General features: G+C 37.4%; 1 protein-coding gene across 1 annotated transcript in view; it reads right to left on the bottom strand.

Annotated features, from left to right (window-relative positions):
• Window positions 1–21,987, bottom strand: part of LOC110456881 (midasin-like) — a 91,461-nt gene that overhangs the window by 55,487 nt on the left and 13,987 nt on the right. Inside the window, exons 13-36 of the mRNA XM_021507911.1 lie at window positions 21,697–21,848; window positions 21,157–21,217; window positions 19,975–20,089; window positions 18,929–19,013; window positions 18,192–18,307; window positions 17,607–17,743; window positions 17,026–17,130; window positions 15,209–15,394; window positions 14,661–14,736; window positions 14,009–14,274; window positions 13,209–13,387; window positions 12,714–12,805; window positions 11,706–11,822; window positions 10,057–10,203; window positions 9,035–9,185; window positions 7,662–7,941; window positions 6,772–6,910; window positions 6,042–6,317; window positions 5,377–5,573; window positions 3,975–4,147; window positions 3,571–3,822; window positions 1,561–1,766; window positions 1,004–1,126; window positions 415–612 (exon numbers count right to left, since the gene is read on the bottom strand). Coding sequence (XP_021363586.1) covers window positions 415–612; window positions 1,004–1,126; window positions 1,561–1,766; window positions 3,571–3,822; window positions 3,975–4,147; window positions 5,377–5,573; window positions 6,042–6,317; window positions 6,772–6,910; window positions 7,662–7,941; window positions 9,035–9,185; window positions 10,057–10,203; window positions 11,706–11,822; window positions 12,714–12,805; window positions 13,209–13,387; window positions 14,009–14,274; window positions 14,661–14,736; window positions 15,209–15,394; window positions 17,026–17,130; window positions 17,607–17,743; window positions 18,192–18,307; window positions 18,929–19,013; window positions 19,975–20,089; window positions 21,157–21,217; window positions 21,697–21,848 — 3,829 coding nt within the window. The remainder of the gene's footprint in view (window positions 1–414; window positions 613–1,003; window positions 1,127–1,560; window positions 1,767–3,570; window positions 3,823–3,974; window positions 4,148–5,376; window positions 5,574–6,041; window positions 6,318–6,771; window positions 6,911–7,661; window positions 7,942–9,034; window positions 9,186–10,056; window positions 10,204–11,705; window positions 11,823–12,713; window positions 12,806–13,208; window positions 13,388–14,008; window positions 14,275–14,660; window positions 14,737–15,208; window positions 15,395–17,025; window positions 17,131–17,606; window positions 17,744–18,191; window positions 18,308–18,928; window positions 19,014–19,974; window positions 20,090–21,156; window positions 21,218–21,696; window positions 21,849–21,987) is intronic.

Here is a 21,987-nt window from a genome sequence, read left to right on the forward strand (position 1 = left end):
AAACCTTTCTGATGAAGGGCTTGGGTAACCCCTTTCTAACCCTCTCCCTACTAAGCTGTGTAAACCATTGAAGAAGGGTTTGGGTAACCCATGTCTACCCCTCTTCCTACTCATCTGTGTAAACCTTTTTATTAGGGGCTCGGGTAACCCCTTTCTACCCCTCTCCCTACTCATCCGTGTAAACCTTTTTATGAAGGGCTTGGGTAACCCATGTCTACCCCTCTCCTTACTCATCTGTGTAAACATTTTTATGAAGGGCTTGGGTAACCCCTTTCTGCCCCTCTGCCTACTCATCTGTGTTAACCATTTGACGAAGGGCTTGAGTAACCCCTTTCTACCCCTCTTCCTATTTATCTGTGTAAACCTTTTTACAAAGGGCTTAGGTAACCCCTTTTTACACATACTTCCACTCACCTGTGTAAACCTGTTCAGGAAGGATCTTGGAAGCCCCTTCCTGCCCCCTCCCTGATTCAGTGGGTTCTGACAGGCAAACAACCTTGTCTTGTCATGTTGTATGTGGAAAGTCTGTCCTAATTCTGGTACATACACCTCAGCTCTGTGATCTAGACAAGCATTTAGACCCTCCAACACCGACTGGGAAGCTAGGTTCAGCTGAAATACATGTACATTTTACACGCTTCTGTCCAGTCAATATAACCCTTTCACCAATGTAGACCATAATGGACACATCAAGATCAATACTCAAGAGTCTATTTAAGTTACATAGAGATGAAAGGGTTAACAGCATAGTAATTGCTGAATGGTTGGTGACTAGAGTTATGAGTGGTTAACCACAAAATATCACCATCAGCCTTCATTTTATGATCGGGAACTTTATAGAAAGTCCCCATACGGTACATAACAGGGAAAACCTAAGCATATGAATTGAAATACTGTTATATGAATTGACTAAATACAAATTGTTTGACAAAATATAATGATTGTAAACGTCTCTTTAATTTAACAAAATTAAACAAAATACCATTGTTTAATGTATTGTTACCTCATCTAGTACAATCCAATGACCAGCCTTCAGAGCCTGTAGGAGAGGACCATCCCTCCAGGCAAATACTCCCCCCTCCTGTCCCTCCACAGGTAGGTCAGCACCAAACAGGTCGGTCACATCCTAAAATAGTCACACACATGCATGTTACTTCATTGTCACACCTGAATCAATCCACTTTCAGAATAATTACTAATTACCATATTTATCCAGCAATAAGACCATGCCTGGCCATAAGCCCATTCTTAGATCTATAGCAGTTCAGTAGAACTTCTGATAAATACTATATAAGTGTCCTTTAATAAGTCCACCCCCTATTTTGAAACAGAATAATAATAGAATAAATGCAGTATACATAAAATATTATGTAAAGCTTCAAAAATTTACTTCATAAGTTATGATGAGACATCTGTTTGGACATTTCGATAAAGTCAAATGTATATACTAGGTAATATTTTAGAGACCTACGTTACTGAATATCAAAACATTTTTTATTTGTAGCATTTCACAATGTGCCCTCTAAAACTTATACAAGAAATATCCAATGCTATATTCACCGTTTGTTCGGACAGGTTGATTCTGACGAGTTCCTGACCTGCTGCCTTGGCTATCGCCGCGACCAGGCTAGTCTTGCCAACTCCTGGTGACCCCTCTAGCAGCAGAGGTCTGGTCAGCTGAAGGGCTCGCAGTATCCTTTGGGCGTTCACACATGTAGTGGGTGCCTTGAGGGCGTACCCGTCGCCATCCTCATACCTCTTCATACCTTTGGTCGAAAGAAACGAAGATGAGTAGTTTGGGTTATTTTTCATACTGTATTATTGTTCCTCGTATTCCTGCCTGCATGTATATGGAATATGATAATATCTGGCCAATTTTTCTGTAATTCTCTAATTGCAGTGTTTGGTTTGTTTATGCTTAATGTCCTATTAACAGATTTTGTCATTTAATGATGAGCCAGGTTTTGTTGGTGGAGGAAACCCTGAGTCCACTTGCAGCCAGTTCCTGGTGACTGCCCTACGTAGGCCTCAAACTCAGGACCCAGTGGTGGAGGTCTAGTGATCATAGACAGTAAGCTGCCTTAACCACTCAGCCTCTGTGGCACCTAATTATAGCGTAACTGGATTGGCCCACAGAGAGCTGCTAATTGCTTTAAGTATCTGTCTAAGTTCAGAGGTCCTGGTCGTATATCACAGTCTGACTGTTGCAGTTTTTCTTTCCAGTTACATTTAGCACCCAGCTAACTATACCCAGAGAAGGTGGTATATATCAGTAGAGCACAGCTACCACCCAATAGGTACAGAGTTATTATCAACCCCTATCAAACAAACAACTAATATCCCCCACCCTAGTAAACAAACAACTATTATTACCAACCCCTATCAAACAAACAACTAATTTCCCCCACCATAGTAAACAAACAACTATTATCATCAACCCCTATCAAACAAACAACTAATTTCCCCCACCATAGTAAACAAACATCTATTATTATCAACCCCTATCAAGCAAACAACTAATATCCTCCACCATAGTAAACAAACAACTATTATTATCAGCCCCTATCAAACAAAAAACTATTATCACCAACCCCTATCAAACAAAAAACTATTATCACCAACCCCTATCAAACAAAAAACTATTATCATCAACCCCCATCAAACAAACAACTACTATCCTCCACCATAGTAAACAAACAACTATAATTATCAACCCCTATCAAACAAACAACTAATACCCCCCACCATAGTAAACAAACAACTATTATTACCAACCCCTATCAAACAAACAACTAATTTCCCCCACCATAGTAAACAAACATCTATTATTATCAACCCCTATCAAGCAAACAACTAATATCCTCCACCATAGTAAAAAAACAACTATTATCATCAACCCCTATCAAACAAAAAACTATTATCACCAACCCCTATCAAACAAACAACTAATTTCCCCCACCATAGTAAACAAACATCTATTATTATCAACCCCTATCAAGCAAACAACTAATATCCTCCACCATAGTAAACAAAAAACTATTATTATCAACCCCTATCAAACACACAACTAATATCCCCCACCATAGTAAACAAACAACTATTATCATCAACCCCTATCAAACAAACAACTAATTTCCCCCACCATAGTAAACAAACAACTATTATCATCAACCCCTATCAAACAAAAAACTATTATCACCAACCCCTATCAAACAAAAAACTATTATCATCAACCCCTATCAAACAAAGAACTATTTTCATCAACCACAGTAAACAAAGCACAATCACCATCAACTCGTTGGAATTCACGATAATGATCAGTTATAAACATCAAATTCTGTAGTCAATATGTATACCTCTATTTGTGTAATATTGTGTCAATGCATGTAGCATTTGTACTCAGTACTATTTGTGAAGTGCACTACTTGTACTGTACGTATATCAACTAGTGTTTTTGAAGAACACATTATACAGTGATCCTTTTGCAGTTGTGAAGTCCCACACACCACTAACACCACAGACAGTTGTAGCAGATGACATTCAGTCTAACAGACTAAAGAGTGTACATACCTCGACTGATGGCAAAAGGATGTATGCAGAACTGGGTGTTTGTTGTCTGGACAGCATCGTCCAGTTCCGAGTGTCCAGTGGTGGTCAGGCTGGAGAAAGACTCCGTCTTGGGCTGACCGGTGCAGTCAATAAGGCCTAGCGTGGCTAGACTGTATACCTGGTGGGTCATGTGATTGACCAGCTTAAGAAGAAACTTGAGAGCCAGGTCGCGTACGTACCGTATATCTGCATCGTTTCCTCGACTCGTGGTTCCTGCATGTATACAAACAATGATGCTTCATAAATTAAATTCCAAACTTCTACAGAAAATCATGGATTAAATATCCCCATTACTACATAAAGTATGAAATTATTAAATTACAGATATACATATACAACTACTGATAAGGTAAAAGTCTCTGTACCTGAGCCGAGCCCGTCCAGAAACACAAGACATGCCCCGTGTATGAAGGCCAGAGCAGGGTCCAGCTTGTTGTAGTTATGGTCATCCGTCTCCATGCCTTCCTCGTCCAGTGTCTTTGAGCATGTGTTGATGAAGTGAACCCAGGACAGAATGTCTCGTATACTCACAGTGCACCTGTTAATAGTCGTTAGCTTCAGGTAACATACCATAAAGTGTATCATGACCAGAAATTGTATCTTAATGTTAAATATCTTAGGATATTGCTTTCTTTACAGTAATATAGGCCATAGCAGTGTTGATGCAGAACTCGTGAATGTAAAACTCATTTTCTGATGCATATCATGCCTTGGTGATCTATTTTAAGCAATGCAAAGAAGAGAAGTTAACAATTTTTTTATTTTATCAAAATCCTTCTCATCAATAATGTCAGTGTGTAAAGCATATATATATATATATCACTGAAGCTTGCTGAATAATATAAAATGTACTAAAGTGTGTGATATGTAAAGAATAATACATGCCTTTTTCCATATCACACCAAGTATCAACCCGAGACTGCAATATCAGCCCGAGGGCTGATTCTGGTCGAGGGTTGATACTAGGTGTGATATGGAAAAAGGCGTGTTTTATTCTGTTTATTACATACTTTTAAAATAACTAATAAAAGCTACTATTTTACGATCTATGTTCCTTTTGAAATATTGAAAAACGAAAAATTTCCAAAAGGGGTGATACAGGTTTTAGGGTGTGATACGGCGGGGGCTGATACGACTTTTGGGGTGTGATACGGCGGGGGCCGATACGACTTTTGGGGTGTGATACGGCGAGGGCTGATATTGGTTAGAGCTATTGTGTCGTATCGCATATACAAAAATCCTGTATTTATTAGTAAGTATGTAAGAAATTGCAATATTTGCTAAAACATAACAATGTATTGCAATATGAAATTCATTTGCAATACCTGCCCCTATAAATGATACATGTATTACGAATCAAAATATTGTGGCACAGAATCATATTAATATATTCTTCAAGCACGAAAATATATCAATGTTTTTCACTGTTTTCCCTTCATTTATTCATTCATGTGCACATAGCAATGATTATCTGCTTGCTTAATGTATAAAGGTGATTGTAAGCCTTTTTTTTTTGTTTCATAATTATAACTAATACTATCATCCATAAGTGCTATCGAGTAATTTTACAAATTATATAGGGTGCTATATAGATGTTGTATATTAGGGTGCTATATAGATGTTGTATATTATTTACCATTATTACTGGTAACTTCAGGTAACCACATTTCAACATCTTTAACTTGTTTGCAACAGGAAATATGCCAACATTACATGAACATTCTGATGTGGTCAATGGAGTACCAGAGTGTGTCGGGTCTACTGTACCTTTTAGCAATATCGTTGTTTGAGAACCAGCGTATAAAGTCCATCATTGCTCGCCCAATGCCACTGGTACCGTCCTCCTGGTTACACAGGTGTATACCACTCTTTAGATTGTGTTCTACAATGTCTACCAGGTCCTGACTTTGTTCAGTCTGGGCACACCATATCTCTGTGAACCTGTTTCTCAGGGCAGGAGATAACTACAAAACACAGGTGTCAAGACCTCTTTGAAAATTTTCAAAATCACAATATAGGGCCCTTTCAACATCTTTAGTTCAACCGATTCAACAGCTGAACCTAAAATGAAAATGACAGGCTCAGGTACTTGGCACATACACATCAAGGGGTTCAGATGTTCCTGACTGAAACTAAAATGCTGACTATCACCAATTTGCCTTTATACCTGCATAGATCAAGGTTGGTTCACATGTATATTTCTGAAAATGTTATAAAATTGTACACATAAAAAATACATATTTTTCTTGATACATTTTACTATTTGTCTTAAAACTCTGAAACTGTGCATTTGTAGTTCTGTCTACTGTTCCAGTCAAAGTGCACTCATTTAATGTGGAAAATTTCTACACAACCTGAATCATTTGATCATGAATAGGGACACACGAAAGCATTTTTTTTTCCCATTTAAAACTACCAGGTATTATTTTTACCTCCTTCTTCCCAAAATCTCCTCCTGGATTCATTGTTGCAAAAATCTGGAACCCCTTCTTAGCAACCACACTGTCCACTTCATCATGGTGACTGTTTCCACCTCCCTTTTCTGCCAGGAGAAGAGTTCTCTCTGGCTCCAAAACACTGTTCAGCCTCTCCAGAACAGAGTCATCTGCTAAGGAGATCTCATCCACCAGAAACATAGAACCCTCCCGCATTGAAATTACCAGTGGCCCATCCACCCACTCAAACAGCTTCCTTTCACCACCTTCTCCCTGTGTAAAATGTAGGAAAAGTGAAACTTATATTACACAGTATGGCAACACCATGCTCTCCCATGTATAAAATATAGGGAAAGTGAAACTTATATCCCACTGTATGGCGACACCATGTTCTCCCTGTATAAAATATAGAGCAAGTAAAACTTATGTTACACAGCCTGATCTTTCTTTCTTCTCCATGTGTATGTACATAAAGGGAAAGACTGACACTTGTATCAGATAGCCAGAATTCACACCTTCCGCTCTTGTAAATTACATGAAATGGGAAACTAGATTAAGACAGCATGAATTTAAATCTTTTACCTGTGTTAAACATAGGAAGAATTAAACGTAATCAAACTTCCATAACTCAACATCCTTTCTCTGCTTAAGTATAGGGAAAATGAAAGTTGAATGCTACACATACTGATCTCAAGACTGTTACAAATATTTTGAGACAACCACATACCTGGTTTTGGTCATGTGACCTGCAGGGTCGTAAACCTCCGAGGAAGTCTGCACTTTCTGTGTGGAGATGACAGTTGATGTTGCGGAGTTTGGATTTCTTCAGAGCAGCATACAGCTGACAGACAGTGGTCTTCCCACACCTGTGGATAGCATACAACAACGGTGCAGGAAAATTTTCTGTTATTTTCCTGGTACGATGAATCCAGGATTCAACAACAAGACTTCTTGTCAAGAAAGACTAATACCAAACAATCTTGAAGCCTCAGTCTCAAAGCTTCAAACATTTTTTACATCAACCAGAACAATAAAATTTAAAAATTCAACATTTTGTATAACATTTCTAGAGCTCATCAGTTGTTATTCACTGAACAAAATCTATCAATTGAAACTTGAATAATGTTTGAATATTTGGCACTTTTTGACAATAAGGCAATATGTTTAATCAATCAATAAGTATCAATCAGTAACTTTGATACAGAATTTGTTTACATAATGAACACTTGTAAGCATTTTAACAACAACACTCCGTTATATTTATCTGAAGTTGTGATGGCACTCACTTCAAGCACAGACACTTGCATATCTTTGTGTGTGAAGGGCACCTGTGTATATATCAACCTCTGGCTTCACAATATAACTGAGTTATCTTTAACAAAAGATAATAACGTATGTGTGATATTGTTTATTGTATCATTCATACCCCGTTTCCCCACCAACAGAGCAGGCACATTGAACGTTTATGGCCTTCCCTATAAGGACAGCGTGCCTTCTCATGTTCTTCATGTATACAACTTTACCATGTTTCCCTCACTACTAGAACAGGTTCATTAAACATGGCCTGTCTAATCAGAAAACCCTGCTTCCTCACATTGTAGTTGTACAAAATCTTACCCTGTTTCCCCCACCAAGAGAACAGGCTCATTAAACTGTATGGACTGTCCAATCAAAACAGCCAGTCTCCTCATATTGTAGGTCCATACAATGTGACCAAACTCCGAGACCGTTTGATGCGTCACTTCCTGTAAAAGCTTCACAGTTGTAGGCGAGGTATCTGGCCCCAGGGTGAACAGCTTGTCTGGGTCTACTGGACGTTTGAGATGCTTCTGAATGACCTCTAATACCAAGGTCACTTCCTCGGGTCGTCTGACCCTTCCAGCCAGCAACATGTAACCTTTAAATCATTAACACAACTGTTAGAACAAAGTCAACAGCATTTAGCCTAAAAGTCTATATATCAACAGCAAGATTTAATGTTTATAAATATATATATGACATCAGTCATGTGCTGGTCCAGAGAATATTTTTAATATTTTTTTTTTTTTTATAAATAATAGTATTACATGTAATAGTAATTCTAAATCCTAAACAAATACCAGGTAGTACTCTTTACCTTAAGACCATAATTATGTATTTTTATTGCTGTTAAATTCGCTATGGTGGGTACGTATTTAGCGGACGTCGCTATAGCGAACTATTATATGACATCATATTTTATGACGACACAATATCTACTTCAAATAAACAGTCTGAAGAATCTCCTTGACGAGATGAAAGTACTAAAGACTCGTTGTTGAGAATTTTTCTTTTTATATTATTTCTGCGTCTGTAAGGATATTTTTTCTGCTTTTATAATATAATGTATGATATATAAATACATGTACATATATTCTATAACATTCATGCACAGAAATGCATTATCATTTCACAAACTGTAGTATGCATAACAATACTATGTTTCAGTATATGTGATAACTTTTCTTAATCTTCAGACAGATAACCTAACACACACTACATGAAGGCATGTATTCATGGAACATTCTCATGCTCAAACATGGATTCTGTGCTCAAACCAACTTTCTTGTAAATCACTTAAATCATGTCAAACGATCAAAAAGTAAAATATGAAAATTGAAACAGTATTCAGCTTTTAAGTTTCTTAAAAAAGTTTCCAAATGATTGACAAAATAAGATATTTATCGATTTATAGCTGGAGCAAGTTATAAGTCTCGAGCACAAAATTCATTCTGGAGCATAAGGACGGTTTCATGAAAAAGGGCCCAGGACTGCGTACACAGTGGACAAAACTGTCTGTGGTGGTATGATGTCAAATAACAGCTGATACTGTAGCATTAGGCTTAATACATTTGGCCTATAAGTTCAACATGTACTTTATTTTGTAAATTACGCATGATAAGTTTATAAACACTCCCACTGTGGTCAGTACAACAAATTAATCCCAGTGCAATGAGAGAAAAGGCTCTCACCATGGTCAGCCATGTGCTGGTCCCAGTCATAAAACTTCTTGTGTTTATTGTCAACATTCCTACATTTGTACCTCTCGGCCCATCTAAACAGATCTCTTAGTGTCATGAAGCCTTGTTTACCGGCAAACACCCCGGATCCTCTTCTCCTTGTCTGAAATAGAAACAAAAAGTGTGTAGTGTTCATACACCTGCGAGTCTTTATGATGAACATACACCGTAAAAATTTTACGATGGTCCTGCACAAATAAATTTTGATGATATTCATACTCCTGTGAGTCTGTATGACATTCATACACCTGTGAATAAGTATGTTGTTCAAACACAACCAATATTTCTTGATGTTGATTTGACCTGAACAAATCCTCGCCTGATATTGACCTAAACTTTACCTAAAATTGACACCAAGAAATGTTGCCTGTGTATGGGCATACAGCTGTGATATCATGTGTTTATACACCTGTGAGTGTATGGTTGCATGGGACTTTACATCCACGCAAAGTATAAGCTCATATGAAGACAGTTGTATAGATAGATACTGCCCAAAAGGAAGAATAGAAAGAGAGAAAAGAAAATGTATGGCTGTATGCATACCAGTGAATCTGTATGGTGTTTATATAACTGTGAATATGGATAATGTTCATACATCTGTGAGTGTATGATGTTCATACATCTGTGAATATGTATGATGTTCATACATCTGTGAATATGTATGATGTCCATTCATCTGTGAATATGCATGATGTTCATACATCTGTGAATATGATGTTCCTACATCTGTGAGTGTATGATGTTCATACATCTGTGAGTGTATGATGTTCATACATCTGTGACTGTATGATGTTCCTACTTCTGTGAGTGTATGATGTTCATACATCTGTGAATATGTATGATGTTCCTATATCTGTGAGTGTATGATGTTCATACATCTGTGAATATGTATGATGTTTATTCATCTGTAAATATGATGTTTATACATCTGTGAATATGATGTTCATACATCTGTGAGTGTATGATGGTTATACCTGCAAGTCCAACATGGTTGTTACTAGACGTTTGGCGTAAGACATAGGTAAGTCACATCGCTGATGAAGAATTGTCTCCAGCTCCTTACTGGGGATCTGATCAAAATGAAGCTCCACAAAACGATTCCTAAAGGCACGAGACAGCATCTGATGGAGACAAAAGTAATCAATAACATGAAGAAAGTACCTTGACTATAATTATTTTCATTTTCATGTACAGTCGATTCTGCTCAAGCAACCATCTGTATTAAACAACAACCTGTTTCATGTGACCACTTTTCATCCCCCCCCCCCATGTTTTTACTATGTAATTTAACTGTATTAAGCGACCATCTGTCTGGCGCGACCAGCGACCACCCATTACTGACCCAAAGTATGATGTTAAACGACCACATTTGATACATTTTAGCAGCAAACTTTGAAGAAAAATATACCAAACGGTCGTTGAAATAGTTGTGTAACTCCAAATTTGCGATCATCACCACATCTGATGAAGGGCTACTTAACAATCTTTTCACCAAGTTCAGCGAACAAATTTGACAAAACCAATTTCCAAACTTATAATAAATTCCTCGATGTGCAGAAACAAATATAAGTCATTTTTGTAACTTTGTTCAAAGCAAAGAATTTGTAAAAATGTACATAATAAAGACGGGATTATAAAACTATGATTAAATTATTAAAGTGTTCATTATGTTTGATAAAGAGTTAAATATTCCGTATACTCTGTGTACATTCACCTCCCTGTTCCACAGGGGTTCGGGTGTTTCATCCTGACAGAATGTTGTATTGAGTAGGTCAGTTTTACATAGGTAATTGTACATTCTGTATGTAGGTTCAGGTTCTGTTGTGGCGTCCGTACTTCCTTCCAAGTCGGTGTCGCTCAGGTATAGGTCCTTTTGTAATATTGAAACTCCCTGTTGTTTCCTTGAGTAGTCTGTGGTGGCGTGAATAATATTAAATTTAGCCTGCTGAATATTCTTTAGCCTGCTGAATATTCTTAAGTGTTGCTTCTGGTGGTGGTTTCCAGGTTGTAGGTTTAGTGGCCAATGAATTCAGGCTATAGTGAGTATCTTCTTCCATGTTGGTGTTTGGGTCCGTTCCAGGATGGGTTTTGTTGATATGCGCTTTGCATACATCCTTGCGGCAATAAGACCCGAGACATATCTTACAGCTGTAACGTGTTGGTGCGTTGTTGTGCTTCAACGACATGTGTCTTCTAAAGTTATTTACATTAACAATTTTACATTGACATATTGAGCATCTGATAGGGACAGTGTTGTTCGTAGAGTTTCGGTTTAGTAGTTTTAGTCCTAGCCATGACAGAGGTTCAATCCGAGAGGTTCCACTGTCTTAAGTTGGGAAATCCAGGTTTCGTCCATCCTGAATCGTACGTTGATATCTGACGTCGTCATGGTGATGTACATGAAAAATCATGATAATGATCCATTCAGAAAAGTAGAGAATTTTCTTAAATGATTAAGTATATGTATCAGAGGTAATTAATGTCTCAAAGCCTCTGCTAGGAGTCGAACCCGGGACCTCTGGCTTACTAGTCTTTTGCTCTACCGAATGAGCTAACGAGAAATTCTCCCTAGCCAAGTCGGTAGGAAGCCGCTAGTATTTTACCAGGGTGACATCTTTCTTACCTTTCGACCTCCATATTGGCCAGGAGGATTCTGGGTAGCAAACAACATGAACTTTGGGTGTGCCTTCACAGTGTCTTGAGTCTCTGCGATGAACAGTTCTCGGTTGTCATCAAGTAACTATCAAAAATAGATACTAGTAATAAAGTCAGAATAAAAAACATCACTTGCTGGAGAACATACAAAACATAGTATACGGCAATAAGCCCATGTCTGACAATAAGTCCATGTCTGACATTAAGTCCATGCCTGACAATAAGCCCATGCCTGACAATAAGCCCATGCCTGACAATAAGCCCATCCATGTCAAATACAATTAAGTAGAAATTTATGCTAAATAAACTGTCCATTCCCTTTGAGTCAAGAGTTAATATGCAGGTTCCCTGGTCTTATTGCAGAATAAAAACGGTACGTTTACCCTTTGGAGACCATACTTTATATGTGTGCCGACTCTGTTGAGGGCATACTTTATATTTGTGCCGACTCTGTTGAGGGCATACTAACAGGAAATTTTTGGACACATTTCATTTCTACATTTTCTCTGCTCTTGAACAAAAAAGGGGAAATTCAAAAAGGGGTAAACAATTTCAGATAATTATAGAATAAGCAGTAAATCTGTATTAATATGTATATAGTTGCAAATTCATACTCTTCCAACGCTGTTGAATTAATACTAAATATTGATTTATACTTACTTTGACCTGTTTAATGTATACTAAGTGTTGCTCATAACTTTCCCCGTTGAGGCCATGCATGTTGATCACTGATATAAACTCGCCCAGTCCAGGTCAAACTAAACACTGATTTACGTGGAGTGGGAGATCCAACGTCCGTGCAAAGAGTTCAACGAAGTTTCCTTTTGATTAAGCACTGATTTGTTAGCTGGGGGAAAGGACACTTACTATGTTACGGGTAAACTGAATATTTATTTTCAAGTAACAATCTTGAGAATACATTATTATTAACATAATCCTACCCTTGCTGTTTAGGCATATTCATTATTCAACTTACTCTGTTGAGAGCCTCCAAGACGTCTGTAGGTGCCAGGTTCAACTCATCCAGTATTATCCAGTGTCCCTTCCTCATAGCCTCCACAAGCACACCTAATAAAGATATCAAGAGATAATTTATTTCTGACATGTTAAATTTTTTGTTTTCCTCGAAAACCATTTTCTTATATTAAATCAATAGTTAAATGTATATTATAACAGCTGTAAATTAATCCTTACGGACGTAGAAATATTATTAAAAGAAAAAATCAAACAGTCTGAAGAATCTCCTTGAGGAGATGAAAGTGCTAAAGACGTGTTAAGAATTTTTCTTATTATATTGTTTAATGTATATATTTACTTTAATTTCAAATGATGACTAAGGGAAATAAAGAATGATACTATTGAAAACACTTCAATATTCATATGCTGATGAAACATCTGAATACTGGATATAATTTTACTTTTTATTTAACAATTAAGGAATATGACAAAATTTAACATGGTGGGAACAAACCTTCCTGAAAGACGAGCTTGCCATGTTGATCTGCAGAGTAGGAGCCAATGTACTCCTGTAGGTCTGTATGTTCATGGTTGTTGACCCGGACACACATATTGCCTGTCGTTTGGGCCAGCCATGTGACAAGACTCGTTTTACCAACCGAAGTTTCGCCCTGAATCAGCACAGGATGTTGTCTATACAAAAAACAACACACATTCCAATGATTAAATACATTATGCACTTCAAAGATATCTTTAAAATGTCAAAAGCATCAGCCCTTGTTAACCTACATGTGAAGAGCCTAGCCCGAATTTTACAAATGATCCTATAGGAAATTTCTTATCAACAACAGAATGCTTGCGTGGAACTAGAACCAGAACCTCAATAGCATGATTATATTGTCAGTAACTGCTGTATGCATTTTCTCATTCCTGAATATTTAAAGTGCTGGCTATAAATATTGTGCTAATACCTAATAATTCATTTTTGTAATGCGGTAAAATTGTTTTTGTCGCTGAACAAATACATCACTACAACATACTGGCATTGTGACACAATTTTACACAGCAATTACTCACCCTATTAGGAAATAAAGGTCAGATTTTAACAAACAACAGAAACAAGAGAAAAGTTACCCAAACATGTGAGGATTGGCTATCAGATTTATTTAACTTCTGTTAGTTAATCCATGCATTTTGAAATTTTGAAAAATTCATTAACTCAATTCAGTCACATGTACATGTTAATAACCAACTTCTACATCTTGGAGAAATCTCCATAAACGCAACATAGAGAACAGAAAGGTATGGTCATACCCTGCAGATACAACTCGGGACAAATCCTTCAGGTTGGCTCTCACTGAGGGTGTCAATATGTACTTGTCCTGATTGACTGGTTTGACTGCTCCAACCGATATCCAATATCCCTCCACAAATTGATACTTCCCATCAGCAGGCATGGGAATGTCTTTCTTGAGGATAGAGTTTATGTTTGTTTTTCCAAGGATGTGACGACACACTAACTTCTCTACCAGGGGGTGTGAGGCTCGGTCAAGCTGCGTCAGGAAACTCAGACAAAACCCCTACATTAAAAACAGTTTGGTAAGAATTTCATACAAACAAACTTTACAATACAAAGTACAGCTAGTCAGAAAGCTACAACAAAAACAGTTGAGTCAGAAATCTTGGACAAAATCCCTACCTTAAAACAATTTGGTAAGGATTTTCAGAATAGAACCACAACAAGCTTACTACTGTACAGTCCTTATGTTTTGTGGAAATTTCATATTTTTGTTATATTCACAGCATTAAAATGTACACAAAATATATTTTGTCCAAAAATGTGTTGCCATGCTATCATGGAATACTGATGGTGTTGCATGATCTCTAAACCTACAAATTTGTTTTCAGGAAAAGCAAGCAACATGACAACTACCCCTCAAAACTGAAGTAGTGTAATTTGACTTACTTCATACAAAGATCGCAGGACAAGACCACATGGGTTCCGAGAAGAATATCTCAGAGCTCTGCACAACGTTCTCAAACTGGTCAAATAGAAAATATAATACATTACTAATTTATTGCGAAGGAATTGAAGAAATAAATCAAAATTCAGTATATTTTCATTCCTTAATAAACATGTAACAAAAACAACATTGGGAGATTCATTTTTCAAACATCGAATAAAATCATTACCCCCCCCCAAAGAAATGAAACTGAAAGAAACTTTTATCAGTGACATTTAATATCTTTAGTAACATCTGCAATTAACTTTAAGTTATACAGGTTAATAATATATTATAATAGCATAACTTTAGGATAACCGAATCATCTAAAATATATTGTTAGCGCCACACATTGAAAAGCTATCAGTCTCCACGATCTCTATTTTCATCTTTATATATATATAGTTCTGCAACTCTTCGATTTGCTGAAGTCCACATACAAGAAAATCAGAAAGCTAGTCTTTAACATGCAAAACACTTCACTGCTCTGAGTTATCATCAATTACTGTACCTGAAATGTGGTTTATGACCTGTTCCATCAGTCAGATGTTTGGCTGCTTGCTCTCGTACTGTCAAGTAAAACTTCACGATTCCATCTATTTGTGCTCCAGACAGTGATAATCCTTTCAGATAGTCACTAACTATTATCTTCAGATCCGGGGATTCCTCTGCTTCATCCACATACAGTTCTGTGAACCTGTAACAGCAACAGAAAAATAAAATAGTCAAATCAGGATTCAAATCTGAGACCACTTTAGTCTAGACAGATGCTCTAGCTAAATGTAATACTAGCACCTGTAATCAACCCAGTCGCCTTCCACTATTTTCCCCTATTCATCAACAAATCTTGGATGCTGAGACAAACAAGACCCTATGCAACCTACCTAGGGTGTATCTAGGTCAACAATAAATGTAAAACTAGAAATGTGTCTGTGAGACACGGACTCATACACTTTAGAAAACAAAAGGCCCAGGAGAGGGCCTGTATCGCTCACCTGGATATTTAAGCAGTCAACGCAAAATATTAAATAAATATTATACTGCACTACATTTATTTCCAAATATTGGCTGTCTCTCAGCAACACCCTTGCTTTATTGGGTACCATTCTCCTGTCCCCATTGGGATGGGGGCATGGTTTCTACAACATTGAATCATGTCGGGCCAAGGATACTCTATATAAAAAAGTAGGTAAAGGTAGTTTTCATTCCCAAACTTTGTTGGGCTCCACCTAATAAGCTACTTGTCAAATATCACTACTCAATGCCTTTCATTTCTTCAAGTGAAGCTGTTTGCAGTTTTTGCTATATTTGACCCCTGTGACCTTGAAAGTAGGTTGAGGTTATTTTCAATAGACAACTTTGTCAGGCTTTATCTGACAGTTACCAGCCAAACATTATAATTCTCTGCCTTAAGATTATTCCGAAGAAGTTATTTGCAGTGTTTGACATATTTGGCCCTGTGACCTTGAAAGAAGGCTGAGGTCGTTTTCATATGCAAACATTGTTGGGCTAAATCCCAAAAAGCAACCAGCCAAATAATATGATTCTATGCATTTCAATTATTCAGAAGAAGTTTTTTGATAAGTTTGACAAATTTGACCCCTGTGACCATGAAGTGGGTCAAGGCCATTTTCTTTCAAATTTTTGTTGGGATTTTACCAACGAAGCTACCAGCCACATATTAAGATTCTATACCTTTCAGTTCTTAGAAGAAGTTGTTTTAAGTATTTGACACTTTTGACCCCTGTGACCTTGAAAGGAGGTCAAGGTCATTTTCGTTCTCACAATTTGTTGGGCTCTAACCAACAAAGCTATCTTCTAATTATCATGACTCTAGGCCTGTCTATTCTTCAAAAGAAGTCGTTCAAGGGAAAAGTTTACAGACGACGGACGGACGACAGACGCCGCACTATGGCATAAGCTCACTAGCCCTTTGGGCAGGTGAGCTAAAAATCAAGGTCACAGAGGCCAAGGTCAAAGGTTAAGGTCACAAAAATGTCCTGCAACATGCTGTACTCATAAAGGCACATTGGGATGTGAAGTTGCATGAGCTTAGTTACAGAACTTCATCAATAACTGACCTAAAAACAAAAACTTTATTGGCGAGACATATGTATGTATAAAGGGTAACACCACTTCATATTGGGGCATAATGAGTTGTAATATGCAACAGACCAGACCATGATTCAAATCTGCCACCTTTAAACTGATGAACATTCTAGCTGACTGTACTACATGGTCACTGGCCGGCAACTTATTGTAGCTCCACAACTTATTGTAGCTCCACAGCTTATTGTAGCTTCACAACTGAACTACCACTAGGCCTACCTGTTACGGATTCCAGTCGGGAGGTCTTTCTTCCCCACATCAGTGGCTGGGTTCATACACGCAAATAGGCGAAAGTCTGAATGACGAACCACTTGCTCAACATCCCTGTCACACAAATTAGATTAAAATAAGTCAGTGAATGTATTTATATAAACTCATAGAAATTATTCATATGTCTGCATATTGTACAAAATTATTCACATAAGTTTTCAAATGGTGCATATTTTACAAAATTATTCATATGCTTGTATATTTAAAAAAATATATTCATATGACTGTATATTTTACCATCTGAGTTATGCATACATTGTATGTCCTGTTAGGGGGATCTGTCAGACCTAACCCCTCTCTGTGAGGATTACAGTATTTAGGGAGATATATCAGACCTACCCCCTCTCTGTGAGGATTACATTATTAAGGGAGATATATCAGACCTACATCTGTGAGGATTACAGTATTAAGGGAGAGATATATCAGACCTACCCCCTCTATATATGCGGATTACAGTATTTAGTGAGATATATCAGTCCTACCCCCTCTCTGTGCGGATTACAGTAGTTAGGGAGATATATCAGACCTACCCCCTCTCTGTGAGGATTACAGAACCAGTGCTACTTTCTAGAAGTCCACTCAGACACTCCAGGGTTTCAGCTGCTGCGAGATTGATCTCGTCCAGGAGAACCCAGTCTCCTGTCTTCACAGCTCGCACCAAGGAACCCTGTCAAAACAATAATATTACATAAATATCTAAAGCCAGAATATGAGAACTGTTACATATTAACTTTCTCCTCTAGATCTACTATAGTCTTTTATGTGAGACATTATTCAGGAACACTCTTCAGTTTTCTGTTCTGAATAAGTTCATGAAAAACCTGATCAATACGAGTAAAAATAACAGCTCAAGTAAATTATGAGAGTTAGTGGAATGATAAATGTGAGCTACTGCAATTTAAGGATTTTCATTATTTTTACATTCAAAGAAGTTAATTCTAAACTTCTAAAAATTCCCTGAAAATGACATCAATAGGGCAGGGATTGACAAGGAGTCTGTGGAGATTGCCCTGAACATGATGTAAAGTAGGCTGAGAGTTGAAAAAGTCAGTACTAGGGATAAAATGGTAAAGATAAGGTACTGAGAGTTACTTATCACTGTTTCTAATATTTACCTCAATGAAGGAAAAGGCGAGAACATTTTCCTTCTGTTTGATCTGTACTTTGAGCTGTTGTAGGTGTCGCCTCACTTCTAGCCACTGGTCAAGGCTGTCTTTGTTCTTCTCCTTTCCTGTAATTGCACATATTCATTTAATGAAAGAGCCAACAAATACTACAGGTGGCACATGATGCAATACTCGCAGATTTAGGTCACTGGTCTCCTCTTCACATCCTTTGTCTGCTCGTATGACAACAGATTGACACGGATCTCTAATGTTATACACAGGTTCTCTCCATTAGTCAATTTCACACCAATTGGTCAAAGTTAATTAACAAAATTAGCTTTGATGGCATAACTAGTGACCTTGACCTTGAAGAGAGGATTTGACATTTGATTTTTAATACAGTACTGACCTTGACATTAACGTATTGACACTGGTGTCTAAATACACTGACATTGTCCTTGAGGTGAGACCTTGACATTTAAGCATGAACATGAAGTTTTAAGAACTTTATTTTTTTTATTTTTTATTAAGATTATAGTCTAGTTAGGCAAACTATCTTTACCCTTATATTTCACCTTGACCTATATATGTTTATGGGTTACAAGTGGTAAACAGCTCATCCTAAACCGCGATGATACATCTTCAATGGTTCAACATGTATTTGCCTGGACAAGTATATATACTAAATCTGAACTTTGACCAATGGGTGTGATATTGACGTGAAGGTGACAGATGTGACAACTTACCTGATCGACTTCGCTGTATGGCAGGTTTCATTGTGTGTTCCATCAGTGTCAGCATTGTTTCCCACTTCTGTTTTGCAAAGCACTCCTGAAACAAATCAACCCCGGAACCCAGAGTTATTAACAATATGGAAAAGCAGTAGTTTAAATAAATTAACTGTCTCAGCAGTTCACTGTCCATATATATATCTATATATATATCATGTTACTTCAATATGTTACCAGGACATTAAGGGTTCCTGTCCCATCACATTTTGGTGTTTCCTCTATGCAGTAACCTCACCTTAACTCCCGTTAAGCTATAACTGGGGAACAATTGAGCCAGGACACTTTCGTCAATGTGGTTGCTCAGTCGGTAGAGCGATAGTTTAGCAGTCTCAAGCTGAGGGTATGAATCCAGGTCTAGCTTACTAGGTCTGGTTACTTCATCTTTATCATTTCTTATAAAAGTCGAAAACCAGATTCCAATACTTAGTCACAGGTTTTGGCAGTGGTATGAAGAACCTTAAAAGTAATCGCCTGAAGATGGCTGTTAGCGATGATCAACTCTATAAATTTTGTCTTGTTGATTTCTTGTCTCTATGTATATACCGGGTAGGATTTAATTATAAAGATACATATTAACCAGGATGTGTTTCCATAAACCCATTCTCACACTCAAAGTCCTTATCGGAGCCCTAACCATCTCCCTTTTTTACTGTCAAATTTCTTGTGATGGGACCAAAGAGAAGAAAATTTAGCACAAGAATGACACTCAGCTTCAAATTTAGTCTATTGACTAAGAAATCATTGAATAGTATAACACTTAACAAGTTTCTTTCTCCCTGGTATTAGGAATTAAATTGGAGCACATCATCTGGGTGTTAGCATGCAAATGGTTTTTAGGTATATAGAGGACCAGGATTCAATTAGGATTCCCATAGGCCATAATGCTGAGCTGACATCACACTTACAATGAAGTTCATAATGAAGATTCCCATAGGCTATAATAAGAAGCTGATACCATGCCCACATAAGTTCACAGCTTGTAATTGTTATTATCCACAAACCTGAATGTGACTCAAAAATTTGCTGTTCTCTTTCCTGGAAAATGTTGAGCAGAAAAGAATTTCGAAGTCTTCCTTAAAAGGTCTGATGACGTGCTTCATATCCACCGGCTTAAATCTGTAACAGAGATAATTACTCATTAGAATAACAGCGAGACAGACATGTAACCTGTGTTTACACAAACATTCAAGATAAATACAGGTTAAATCTGATGTATGATGTAAATTATCAGACATATATGTAACTCCCCAAGGAAATCAGTTATATGTGATGTACATATTCTTTGAGGATATCAGGCATACATGAAGTACATACCCTCCCAGAAAATCTGATATACATGATGTACATATCCTTCCAGGAGATCAGATATACATGATGTGCATACCCTCCCAGGAGATCAGATATATATGATATACGTACCCTCCCGGGAGATCAGATATACATGATATACATACCCTCCCAGGAACTATATACATGATGTACATACCCTACAAGGAGATCAGATATACATGATGTACATATCCTTCCAGGAGAGCAGATATACATGATGTGCATACCCTCCAAGGAGATCAGATATATACGATATACGTACTCTCCCAGGAGATCAGATATACATGATACATGCACCCTCCAAGGAGATCAGATATACATGATGTGCATCCCCTCCCAGGAGATCAGATATACATGATGTGCATCCCCTCCCAGGGGATCAGATATATATGATATACTTACCCTCCCAGGAGATCAGATATACATGATATACGTACTCTCCAGGAGATCAGATATACATGATGTACATACCCTCCCAGGAGATCAGATATATATGATATACATACCCTCCCAGGATATCAGATATACATGATATACGTACTCTCCAAGGAGATCAGATATATATGATATACGTACCCTCCCAGGAGATCAGATATATATGATATACATACCCTCCCAGGAAATATATACATGATGTACATACCCTCCAAGGAGATCAGATATACATGATATACATACCCTCCCAGGAGATCAGATATACATGACATACATACCCTCCCAGGAGATCATATATACATGATATACGTACTCTCCCAGGAGATCAGATATATACATGATATACATACCCTCCCTGGAGTCAGATATATATGATATACGTACCCTCCCAGGAGATCAGATATATATGAGATACGTACCCTCCCAGGAGATCAGAACTGTCACTCTGCTGGTTCATGTTGATCACCTTGAGTGTATGACCTGTAAACATACATACAGTATCAAATGTCAATAAATTAAAAGTGAAATTTTTCTGTTCAAGGCTTGAAAATCATATTTTTGTGGGTTATATTTAAATTTGGATGCAAGATGATCCTTTGCTATTTTATATAAAAGTACATCCAACTCAATAAACTTTTAAAAATCTCACATAACTATCAGGATCCAAGGTAAATCATCACTGCAAACTGTTATTTTTTACAAGCAGATAGCAGAATTGCTACATCAGTGTTGAAACCAACCATTGATCATTGAGCAATGACCAAGTGGGATCTACCTAATAGCCAATTACACAGTTATACAGTTTTGTGATTATTTGGCTACTTTGATGAAAGAAAGTACCATCACATGCAGGGAAAAAGAACAATCTACATTAAAAGTTGATTGAAAAATTGACTTTCATATTTAATAAACTTAGTTTTATATTTCCTCCAAAATGATTTCCAAGATACCTGACTTACCGAGTTGTTCAGCCAGGAATTGTACCGAAGATGTTTTACCCGTTCCTGTTTCCCCTACCAGAAGGACAGGCTCGTTCTTGCCCACACACACTGACACTTGTTCCAGTAAAGCTGAAGACTGCCGCGTAAAGGAAAAGGTACTCTGTTGCGTTCTATAAAAAGAAGAACAAGGTGAGTGAAGGCTCACTAGACATACCTCCTAACCCTAAAAACTGGTCAAGTGTGACCTTTGACCCTTTAACCTTGTCCATCAAAATCTAGTCAAGTATATAACTTGATGTAACCTCACTA

Source organism: Mizuhopecten yessoensis, unplaced genomic scaffold, assembly GCF_002113885.1.
Source record: "Mizuhopecten yessoensis strain PY_sf001 unplaced genomic scaffold, ASM211388v2 scaffold8937, whole genome shotgun sequence".
Taxonomy (NCBI): Eukaryota; Metazoa; Mollusca; class Bivalvia; order Pectinida; family Pectinidae; genus Mizuhopecten; species Mizuhopecten yessoensis.